This window comes from Hyperolius riggenbachi, chromosome 4 (genome assembly GCF_040937935.1).
Source record: "Hyperolius riggenbachi isolate aHypRig1 chromosome 4, aHypRig1.pri, whole genome shotgun sequence".
NCBI lineage: Eukaryota > Metazoa > Chordata > Amphibia > Anura > Hyperoliidae > Hyperolius > Hyperolius riggenbachi.
The window spans coordinates 460248046-460260606 of NC_090649.1; the positions used below are offsets into that span (position 1 = coordinate 460248046).

General features: G+C 48.6%; 1 protein-coding gene across 1 annotated transcript in view; it reads right to left on the reverse strand.

The window, feature by feature from the left end:
• Positions 1 to 12561, reverse strand: part of STUM (stum, mechanosensory transduction mediator homolog) — a 111212-nt gene that overhangs the window by 26416 nt on the left and 72235 nt on the right. The window contains exon 2 of the mRNA XM_068232815.1: positions 6914 to 7093. Coding sequence (XP_068088916.1) covers positions 6914 to 7093 — 180 coding nt within the window. The remainder of the gene's footprint in view (positions 1 to 6913; positions 7094 to 12561) is intronic.

Genomic DNA, 12561 nt, shown 5'->3' on the forward strand with positions numbered 1-12561 from the left:
CAGACCATCAGGGGGTGCTGTATGGCTGATATTGTGGTGAAACCCCTCCGACAAGAAACTCTGAGGACCGTGGTACTCCTGGTAGTTTCCTGTCTGTGAACCTTGTTGCATCGTGGGAAATAGCTGTTTAAAGCTCTTTCCAACTGCCAAAAAAGCAAGCAGCAGCTACATCACCTGCCAACAGTAAAAATATCACCATGTAATAAATGTCAAGAGTGTAAATCAGGGATTTAAAAGATTTTACAATGGGCAAACAATGACTAAATCATTTATACATAATTATTGTAAAAATTAAGCACTTTTTTATTACATTATTTTCACTGGAGTTCCTCTTTAAGCAACTGTTAAGTTCATGTAAATGTGGCTCAACCCATGACCACACCCACATTCTGGTGCGTGGCCACACCCATTTTCCGTCTGGAGTGCTCAAAAGTGCCCCGGAACTCTTCAAATCCTAGCAACGCCCCTGTTACTTCCTGTTTGCAGAGTGAGATCTTAAAGTTGCTCACTACCTACTTCCTGTGAACTGCAAGCCCACCTCCTCATCTACATGTGTGGATTCTACAGTGATGTGGAGATGCTGGGAAATGTAGCCTGGTCTCTATTGTCCCTCCTACTAAAGTCTTGTACACCTGCTAGATGAAACCCAGCTGAGGTGGCTGATAATAACTGCTTCTGTTGAAAAATCTATGCGCGAGTACAGCGCCCCCCAAACAGTCCAGTGGATCGATTTGACTGAGACCTGGTGAGAGCACAGTCCTTCTCACTCACCCACCCGCCACGTTCTGCTTCTCATGTGCCACCCTGTCAGGTAAACAGTGAGAACTGGAGTAGTGAGCAGTTATTTTTTTAATGTAAACAATACAACTGATATGATTGTATTTTAACCACTTGAGGACCGTAGGCTTACACCCCCTAGTGACCAGGGTATTTCTCACAATTTAGGCCACTTCAGCTTTAAGGCCTTGCTGCAGGGCCGTACATCTCAGCACACAAGTGATTCCGCCCCCCATTCTGCCCACCAACAGAGCTTTCTGTTGGTGGGCTGTGATCGCTCCTGGGATGTTTTGTTGTTGTTGTTTTTTTTATTAATTTTTTTTTAATAAATGTTGCCCTTTTTTATAATATATATATCCCTCCCCCCACCAGCCAATCACAGCGATCGGCTCTCATTGGCATCAGCCTATGAGAGCCGATCGTTCTCGTGCCTCCCAGGGGGACAGCCGTGTGACACAGTACAGTTGTTACTGTAGATCGCAGCGCTGTACAATGTAAATAAACGGTGGTCTCCTAGCGGCGATCATTCATCCAGAGATGTGCCTGCTAAACCCCGCCCCAAGACTTCATGCCAATTGGCCTGGGGCTTCCGCCGCGTCTTTAGCTAGTTAAGACAGAGCTAAGAATATCAGGGATAAGATGCGGATGAATTCTGAATGGGTTTCATTTGGAATTCATCTGGATAATGAATGCACCTGAGCGGGTGGTGAGGGAGGGTTAAACTTACCTTCCAAGCCATGTCACGTGACGTGACTACCGCTGCTTCCTCCTTCCGGGCTGAAGGAGGAAGCATGGTAGTGGTATGACATGGCTTGGGACCCGCCGTGGGGCGGATTAAAGAAAACGGCCGCTGAGTAAGTTTAACCCCCCCAACACCCATCCACCCGCTCAGTTGCATTAATTATCCGGATGAATTCCGAATGAAACCCATTCGGAATTCATCCGGAGCTCATCCCTGACAAATACTAATGCAAATTTAGAGCTACAAACACCAATAAAAAACTCGAAGAGGGGTGAGCAGAGAGCAGAAATGTTTTTTGCACACCATACCCAATTGCAATCATATGCTTTACATATATTTCACCTATATGTTCATCTGTATCCTCTGAATGCAAACTTCTCACAGTGAAAGAAAGAAAGAAAGAAAGCATTCCCCTTTTCTCACCTCGAACGCATCATAAATTTAGGGAGAAGATTAGTGCAGCTGTTTAGAGCAGTGCAGGAGGATCATATTGCACAGCAATCACAGTGCCTGTCCTGTCATTCATTCAGCCCAGCAGAGTTACTGAGCTGTGCTTCTCAGCCAAAAGTTTCCATTTGTTCACAACTACAACAGACAGCCTATAATCAGCAGCATGTTATAGCCAGTATGTGTGCTCCACACATATCTGGCAGTGGCACCCATGTCCCCTCTCCCAACTACCTGTCCCTGGAAGGCTGGCTCCCCTCCAACTGAGCGATCCATCTCCGCTCTGCTTCCAGGACCCCGCTGCCCGGCCGCTGAGAGAGGGGGGCGTGCCGCTCCTGGCTCCACCCCTTTTGATCCAAATCTGTTCATTTTGATGATCTGGATGATTCGACTCACAAAAGATCAAAGATCAAAGATCCGAATCGTTCATGATCCGGACAACACTACAGGAGAAGCGAGCTAGGAAGTGCCGACAGCTAGGGGGAGGAGGCGGAAACAAGCCAGCGGCAAGAACACACACGCTGTATGTGAAATTAAAGCAAGGCATAGGAATGCCGCGATAAGATAAGGAAGCCTCAGATGGGAGGGGGAGAAGAAAAGTGGACAGCCTGACACAGGACAGAGAGAGGAGGCTGAGATTGGAGGGGGGAGAGGTGAGCTGACAATAGAGGGAGAAGCAGAGTGCAGCCTCAGCCACTACTAGTGTTCTGCATGCTGTGCACTGTGTAGAAACCTCCAAGCCCTTGCCAGCCACAGTACTTCAACACAAGCTGGACACTTGTTAGACACCCTGTATACATGCTTGTTATATGCTATTAATCCTGTAATGTCTTAAAAAAAAAAAAGTCCTCTTGTCTCCTGTTGCAGCCAAGTTTTATTCTCGCAAGTCGATGTCCCTGGCCATGCGCATCTACGTTTGTGTTCCCTTCGCCATGAGTGTCCTGCGCGGGTGCAGTGCAAGGTTTTCTCGTACTGTGCAGGATGCTCTTGGTGATGGGAGTGCGAATGAGGACGTTTGTGTGGCCAGGGGCAGTGAATGTTGACTTGCAAGTCCGCAAGAACAAAACTTAGCTGCGGCGGGGGACTGGTGGATCGTTCAGAGACGGCGTGCACCCACGGAGGCTGCAGGGGGCTGGCAGGAGCTCCAGGTAAGTGACTTTTTTTAAAGACATTACAGGTTTCCTTTAAAGGAATTCTGAGATGTTCAATAGTTTTGTTTTCATACTTACCTGGGGCTTCCACCAGCTCCACAAGGTGTGTGGACTCCCTTGCCTTCCTCTCCAGCCACTCTGTTATCTTGTTATCCCCTCCAATAATCTGTCCAGTAGCACTCTTTGCGTTGGTGACTTGGTCAGAGGGGAAAGAGGGAGGTATATTTAGGCAGACGCACGCAGCATGGGGGAAAGAGCCTTTTGTGGGGAAATGTGCTGCCAATCTCATAGCATTTGTGGGGAAATGTGCTGCCCATCTCATTGCATTTGTGGGGAAATGTGCTGTCCATCTCATTGCATTGGTGGGGAAATGTGCTGCCCATCTGAAATGTGCTGCCAATAAGATTGCATTTGTGGGGGAATGTGCTGCCAATAAGATTGCATTTGTGGGGAAATGTGCTGCCAATAAGATTGCATTTGTGGGGAAATGTGCTGCCAATAAGATTGCATTTGTGGGGAAATGTGCTGCCAATAAGATTGCATTTGTGGGGAAATGTGCTGCCAATAAGATTGCATTTGTGGGGAAATATTCTGCGAATCTGATTGCATTTTGTGGTCGGCCGGCCCTCCGCCATGTGGTCTGGAAAAAAAAAACGGCCCTTCATGCCTGCGAAGTTGGACAGCACACTGCTAAGGTCTTGTATATTTGGCCCCACCCATGACCACGCCCACATGCTGTTGTGATCATCCTCTTTTTTGGAAATCAAAATATCGTCACCCTAGATCTGCTGCATGCTTGTTCAGGGTCTAGGGCTAAAGGTATCAGAGGCTGAGGAACAGCAGGATAGCCAGCCAACTGGCAGGAACAGATCTTTTGCAGATACTGATCTTTTGTGTCTGTAGAGCATCTGTGTGTGCAGCATCTTGCAAAGATTTTTTTCTGATGTGGAGTTCAGCTCCATAGAATAGACTGTGTAGGTATGGCTCTCATACTACATGAAGGGTGGTAAGATTGGTCTGTGATCTTTCATTTTTCAAAGACTATAGTCTGATGTGTGTATGCACCTTTAGTATCTGGTTGTTTTGTTTTTTTGTGTGTTCCAGGACATTCACTTTAACTACAAGTACAATAACACTTTAAATAAAGCAGGATCTATTACTGCAGAGTTATATGATAATTACTGTGCAGGGCAGAAAGGGGAACATCTCCCCCACACACAGTCCACATTCCTTATATGCGTATATTGCGCTTTATGTAAACTCCACTCCTCATCAGCGGCCTCTGCCTCGTGACATGTTTATAGGACGGAGCTGCATTTATATTAACACTCCGCTAATAATCGCAGCTCACATTCTTATGCTGTTTCCACCACGCTTGTTATAGAGGCAGAACAATCCACGATAAGAGGGGCGGGATCTGTTTGCCGAGCTGGGAAGTGCGTCAGTGTCTGGAATCAGAACTTGTATGTATATGTGATGCTTCCCGGCACTGTGCAGAGTAGTGGGATCAGCACACTCACAAGGCCGGCCTTAGGAGTCACAATCACCTGAGATTAGACTAGTTTGGTGCCGCCAGTATTAGGTAACCCCCTCAGTATAGACAGCAGATGTGACCCCTTGGTCGCTCCTCCCGTCATTTAGCTACATTTTAGCACACGATTGTTGTCCAACACAGTGAACTCTGTTGTTTGTTGGACGTCTAAAAAGACTTTAGTTGGGTGTGTACACAAGGCTTTAGTCTTAATCTATCAGAGGTGGTGACAACTTTACTGCTGGCAAGCTGCATCACTGCGGAACGTTTCTTTGTTATGTGTTCCAAAGTGAGCAGAAACAACATTTGGTCTCCCACTGTGCTCTGAGGAGGAATGCTATGTAACAGCATAGCCTAGGCTAAACACATTTAGGATGGATCAGCTGATTTCGAAACTTTTGCCAAAACTGGGCGCCCCATAGCAGCAATGCGATGATGCGGACCCCACGTAGCGGTAATTCTGAATTACATCTCCCTCCGAGTTGCGACAACTTGGAGGGGGAATAGTATTTAACGTCGCCTCGGAGTTTAGCGGCATCGGTGAGAGCCGTCATTCGCTCTCACCGCGCCGAACTGAGCTGCGCCGAAATAATATGCACCCCATTTAGGAAGTTAGAGCAATTCCAGAAATATTTTTTTAACAAAAGTGTTCCTAATGCAGCGCTGAACCTCTGAGTCACACAATCATTCTGCCTGTTAAGCCTTATCTACACCATACAATTTTTTGTCTGATTCGATCGGACAAATCAATGAATCAAATCGAATCGGACAAAAAATTGTATGATGTAGATGGGGCTTTATGCTGGGCATACACGGCTTGATTCTGCAGCTCAATTCTCCCGCTGGATTCCGCAGGCGATTCTCTTATCTTCCGCTCCTTTTTCTTATCTTTTTCCATTGTGCTCAATGCGGAATCGAGCGGCAAAACGATCAGGCGGGAGATCGGACGTGTCGGAAATTATCTATCGAGCCATCTAAATAGCTCAGAATCCAGCCGTGTATTCCCAGCATTAGAGTCTGTATTATTTGCTGGCGTGTTGTTAAAGTGTTTGGAAAACCTCCCAGATTTGTCTACCTCCAGTTTCCTCCCCCACTGCATACGGTAATAGAGTATATATGGCATAAGGATAAAAACACAGATTTTAATTCTGCTTCTGTGGCCAAATACTGTAACTGCATGGACTTGTGTGGTCGTGTATTCTCTCCTCATTCTCCCCCTTATACATTTCTCATCTGTTCTGTAAGATCAAAGGATTCTTACATGCACAAGAGATAAGAGGTAAAGAAGTAACACTGGGAGGTGGAACTAGGTGTGCCTCTCTCTGACCTGACCTTTTCAGAAGGACCAAAGGTAGAAACTGGTATCAGTGAGAATGAGGGAGAGATGTGTCTGAAAATCTCCAAATACCTCCACATCCCATTCAATGCATTACAGAGGGAGGGTAAGTAGCAGTCTGGTCACACCCACTCCGTCTCCCAGAAGGAAATGCAGCAGGAAGAGCAGAAGCCCATGCCATGTGAAAACCTGTAGAACTTAATAAGAGGGAGGTGAGTGGCAGCATAGCAAAGACACAGCCCTCCAAAAAAAGCAATGTGGTTGTTGTATTTAACTTGTCTCTAGCAATTTCCCAGGAGCCTCAAAGACTATACTGCATAGTATAATATGACAAGAGACTGCAACCCTGCCTAGGACCTCGTGGGAGGAGCTTCTAATTATATGACAAGAGACTGCAGTCTGCTAAGGACCTCATGGGAGGAGCTTCTAATTATATGATAAGAGAAAGCAGTCCTACCTAGGACCTCATGGGAGGCGCTTCTGATTGCACTGAATTTAACTTGAAGAAAACTTGCTGACTACTGGAGCTCTATACTGAGTCATATGATCAGCTGATTGCCCAGCAAGCTCATGGTGAACCAGAACTCCTAGGAGTGTGTAAGGTGCTAAAAAGTACCAAAAGGTCCTCTTACTGAAAACACTATTCTTTGCATATTCAGCGGTGATGTATTGTGGGAGACCTCCTATGCTCACTCCACCCTGAATAATCGCAAATACCTTCTGTTTTAAAAAGGCAAATTACTGTTTTGCAATGCGTTTTTAGTAAGAGGGCTTTTTGGTCCTTTCAGCCCCTTACACATTGAGGTTGGCCCGCGACTTGCCCCCAGTGTCCAATTCCGGCCCACTTTGTATTTGAGTTTGACACCCGTGAATGCCTGACAGTTGTAGTTCTCTGTTGACTGTATTTATCATCTGTCAGAGCTACTTACTCGCCAGGATGACCATGTCCATCCCCCAGAATATACTCATGATCCAGCCGACCATGACGATGGCTGTGAGGATCTGGATGAGGGCGGCAGCGATGTTCAGCCAGAAGACGCAGCATATGTGTCGGTCGGGGAGGTCTGTTCTGGCTCCGCACAACACGGTGAACGCTGACACAAACGTCCCTGGAAGAGAGAGATGCAGATCAGGTATGGGGGTCCCTGAGCAAGCAAGTACTGTACAACAAGCACAAAGCACAAAGTAGGGTGAAGAACACCTTTGGAAAAAAAACACAGAGACAACCAGAGTTCAATAGCTCAATATGTCACTAGGTTTTTTTGAGTAACCAAGCAGCTCGGGTGACCCAAACCACTTAGAATGTATAGGGGGATAAAAGAGACCGATAGGCCCGCCAATTAAAAAGCAATGCTTGGTGTAATTTGCCTTCTGAAAACAGAAGGAAACTTGCAATAATTCAGCTATAAGTTGCCCACAATGTACCACTACTGAATATGCAAATTATCTCTTTTCGCCCCTGTAAGCCAGGCCAGCATCCAGAACCGGTGGTGTATAGCAAGCCTATGTGGGTTTGATGTGGCTATGTAAAATTTAAAGCTATAGGCCTGCTATACACCAGCGGTTGTGGATGCCACAGTGTGGTATTTCCATTCTATGGAGGTAGCATAATTTTTTTTCCATCTATCATCTGTGTATTACTTTTGTACTCGACTGGCAATTTTCCTTGTTCTATCAAAAACCTGATCTGGTCTGCCCATACGTTGCCTGATGTATAGGCACATTTACTGAGGTAATAACTTGGAATCCAGCTGGAGAAGCAATCAAGTGAGCTGTGTCTAAACTACATCCCAACGCGCCAGTACTGCCATTGAGGCAAAGGGGGAAATTGCCCCAGACCCCCAATGGCTCCATGGGCCCCAGGGATGGTCGTAGTTAGACAACTTTGCTATGCTGGAACTACGCGTAGTTTTACACAATTACGCTTCGCAAACTATGGCTTCAAAATCAAAAGATTCGCTACGCATGCATTTTGTAGACTATGTAAAATATGAAATTATGCAAAGTGCGAAGCGTAGTGTATGCGGACGCTTATGCCCTTATGCGGAAAATGTTCCGCATTAATCGGCCAAATATGCGCATGCGTGAACTCTTATATGCGTACATTCCACCTTCCAATGTGGAATTGTATACGCATAGAAGGGGCAATAATATTTCTGGGCATGCGCAATCAAAAACAATGATCCGTACGCGGAAAAATAGACACGTTTACACACGTCAATACACACGTCAACTACGCGTAGCGGGCAAAGCTTCGCATAGCGGTACTACGGCTACACGTAAATGCGTAAGCGTAGTTTTTAAACTTCGCCTACGAACTACGATGCGTAGATGCGGAACTACGACGTGTAGATTCGCACTGGCGTAGTTTATGAGCGATGGTGGACCCCCCAGGTAGCCTCCCGTTGACTTACCCCCCATTGAAGTCTGCTCCCAGGGCCTCCACGCTGCCGGACCCTCCTGGGGGCCTCCCCCTGACTGCTGCCTGTGGCCTCCGCACGTTTGGTATTTCAGCTGCCTTGAAATCTCTCACCTGTCTCGGCGGCTGCTCTGCCCTGATCTCCGTCTTCAGCCACGCTGCCTGCGTCTTCTCTATCCGGCATATGTTATACTATATGTAAAAACCATGCGCTGGATGGAGAAGAGGCAGGAAGTGTGGCTGAAGATGGAGATCGGGATGGAGCTGCTGCCAGGACAGGTGAGATATTTCAAGGCAGCTGAACATGAGGGGGCCATGGGGAGCAGTCCGGGAGAGGCCACCTGGGGGTGGTCCAGTAGCAATTGAGCCCCTGGAGGGGGAGAGCAGACAGGGGGAGGGGGGTCTAGCAGCATGGAGGCTCCGAGAGCAGACTTTGATGGGAGGAGCAGTCAGGGGAAGGCCATCTGCAGGGTCCGGAGGCAAAGGGGGCCATAGAGTGGACACTGGGGGGAGGGAGCAGACAGGTGGAGACCACCTTGGGGGGGTGCAGCAGCATGGGAGCCCCTGGAGAGGACCTTGATGGGGGGAGCAGATGGGGGGGGGCACCTGGGGGGGTGCAGCAGCATTGGAGCCCCTGGAGGGGACCTTGATGAGCGGAATCCGTAAGGAGAAGGCCACCTGCAGGGTTCAGAGGTCCCTGGAATGGACATTAATGGCTCCCCCCCCCCCCCCCCCAAGTTATTTTTCTCTGGGGTCCCCATGTGGCTTAAACTGGCCCTGCATACCACCAAAGTAAATGTGCATCAGACTCAGCAGCAACAATCAATGATCTGTCTGTTTACAAGTAAGCACTCAAAAAAGCGTATGAAATGTATGGCCTTTCCATTTATATACCCAGAGGTGTAGCTATGGGTGGGCAAGGGGAGACACTTGTCCCCGGGTGCAGCACTGTAAGGGGGCGCAAAGCATGGTCACTGCACCCCCAAGTGAGTGAGAGGCAGCTCGCTGGCTGTCCAAAGTGCGCCTGCTTCTCTCCCTTAGTAGTAGTGCATTGTGGGTAACCACAAATGTTCACTTATAACTGAATTATTACAAATTTCCTTCTGTCTTAAAAAGGCAATTACACCAAGCTTTGCTTTTTTAGTAGGAGGGCTTTTTGGTTCCTTTTATCCCCCTATACATTCTGAGTAGTTTGGGTCACCCTGAGCTGCTTGGTTACTCTGTTGTCCCTCCGCAAAGGTGTGCAGAAGTGTTAACAACAGCACAACAAGGAGGGCACATCTGGCTAACTATAGGGGACATCTGGCTATCTAAACAAGGCTTAAAGGCCCATACACAAGAGCTACAACTGTTGCTGGAAACACATGGCGCGCACATGTTGCGGCAACAGGTCCTCCATGTGTATGAGGCGCGCGCAAGCAACTGTTGATAATCAGAGCTGTCTCCAGGTGATTGACTTGTTCAATCCCCGGCAACAGTTGTTGCAGCAACCGTCCCTAGTCTCAAGTCGGTGCGGTCGTGTGTATGCTAGTCTCTAGCAACTCTTGTGAGTCCGACAGTTCATTGAACCTGCGACAGAAGTTGCTGAGCAACAGTTTCCGCTATGTTGCAGACAGGTTGTTGCCGCGTGTATACAATCGTTGCTTGTATACAACTGTCGTTGCTGGAGACTTTCAACTGTTGCTTGTCTCCATGCAACTGCAGACATCTGTGCCTCGTGTGTATGGGAGGCACATTTGGCTATCTAAAGGGAGGCACATTTGGCTATCTAAATGGGGGGGGGGGGGGAGAGGGGGTCCAGGGGGGCACATCTGGCTATCTAAACAGCATTTGTACATTTGGCTAAACCCTTGACCATGACCACATTCTGTTGCGTGGCCATGCCCAATTTGTCCAGAGGGGGGGCGCGCTGAAACGGGTCAGTTAAAAATGGCGCACAGCGCCAGGGGGATAAAAAGAGCGCCCCATAGACTTACATTATATAACGCTATTTAGCGTTATAAGTGTTAAAAATGGCGCAGGCAGCGTGCCTTACACTTAAGTGTTCAAAAATACAGCGGGGGTCAGGGGAGGAGAGAGGCAGTGGGACACTGGAGGGCATAGGCAGCGGGGAGGATGTGTGCAGAAGCATACGTTACCTTGTCCTGGGCCGCCGATCGCTCCTTCCCTCCGCTCCTTCACTTCTTCCATTCGTTTACTGTAGTCCTGCAGCCGGCCAATCACCATCATGTGGCTTCAGTCTCCGCATGGTGATTGGCCGGCTGCGGGACTACAGCAAACGAATGGAAGGAGCGGAGGAAAGGAGCGATCGCCGGCCCAGGACAAGGTAACGTATGCCTCTGCATACATCCGCTGCCTATGCCCTCTAGTGTCCCGCTGCCTCTCTCCCCCAGCCCCCGCTGCCTATGCCCGCTAGTGTTCCGCTGCCTATGCCCGCTAGTGTCCCGCTGCATCTCTCCCCCAGCCCCGCTGCCTCTCTCCCCCAGCCCCCGCTGCCTATGCCCGCTAGTGTCCCGCTGCCTATGCCCGCTAGTGTCCCGCTGCCTCTCTCCCCCAGCCCCCTGCATGTTTTTCATGGTGCACCGCTCTTCAATCAATGTAGCATAAAACGAAATTTACCGTTTTATTGTATTTACATTAAAACGGTAAATAGCGTTTTATGATACATTTATCGGCAGAACGGTGCGCCATTTTTCTTCCTGCGCCATTTTCAGATGGACCCGCGCTGAAAAGTCTAGCTACGCCTCTGTATAAACCCCAACCCTGCTGACGGCTGATGCAGCTCCATCCTAAAACTAATGAAAAGCAAACTATTTCACATTCATACTTTATTATACTGTAGCTCCTTTTCCGTATTTCACATCTTTTAACATAAAAATGTGTGACCAGCGTTAAATGAAACATATAGATCTCGACGTAATTGTTTCTTAGCACCATTTCTCTTGTACATTTATTTCCCGCACGGTGAGCACAGGTCATCATTTTCCAAGCTGTTGTGAAACCATTACACTATACATCACCCCTTCCCTCTCTCTCTATTGTGTTTTCTCAGTTACATTAGGTGTTGATTGAGGCAATAAAGACACTGGTGATGCAAAACCATGTCAAGAAGGCTACATTATCATATGATAAATAATCCTATACACTAAACGAACGATGTAATTATGCGCAGACGCACTGCGGCGGTTGTGTGTGCACAGAGCCGGGACCAGGTCCTCCAGCACACTGATTGCTATTGCACTAAGAGGCTCCCCAGGGCCCCCAACACCTTCATCTCTAGCTATCTGGCTTGCAGTCACTGCCATGTATCTCCTTTTCTTATTTCTCTCAGCTTTAAGCACAATAGGGGAATGATAGCAGAGTGAGTTTTGCGCCCCCTCCTACACTGCGCCCTGTGGCTGAAGCTTCTCTCGCCTCTGCCTCGGCCTGGCCCTGGGTGTACACACAGGCTTTGGGTGGCTGTAGACTTTGTGCAGAGGTGGCGGGGTAATGTTGTGTTGTAGGCGCACAGGCATTGGGCGGCGGTAAGCTTTGGGAGGAAGTGTTGTCGCATTGTAGGTGGAAGGGTGGCATTCAGGTTGTAGGCAACGATTGTGCTGTGTGCTCACAGACTTTGGGCAGCAGTAAGCTTTGAGCAGAGGTGGCAGTTGGGTTTGGTGGTGCGGTGATGTTCATGTTGCAGGCAGAGGTTCTGGTGTGTGTGCACAGGCTTTGGGCGGAGGTGGCGTTGGCGTTGTTGGTGGCAGGGTGATGTTCGGGTTGTAGGCAGCGGTTGTTGTTTGTGCGCAAAGGCTTTGGGCGGTGGTAAGATTTGGGTGGAGGTGTCGGTCACATTGTTATTGGCAGGGTGACATTCAGGCTGTAGGCAGAGGTTGTGGTGTGCGCACAGGCTTTGGGCAGCAGTAAGCTTTGGGCGGAGCTGGCGGTCACATTGTAGGTGTCAGGGTGGCATTCAGGCTGTAGGTAGAGGTTGTGGTGTGCGCACAGGCTTTGGGCAGCGGTAAGCTTTGGGCGGAGCTGGCGGTCACATTGTAGGTGTCAGGGTGGCATTCAGGCTGTAGGTAGAGGTTGTGGTGTGCGCACAGGCTTTAGGCAGCGGTAAGCTTTGGGCGGAGCTGGCAGTCACATTGTTGTTGGCAGGGTGGCATTCAGGTTGTA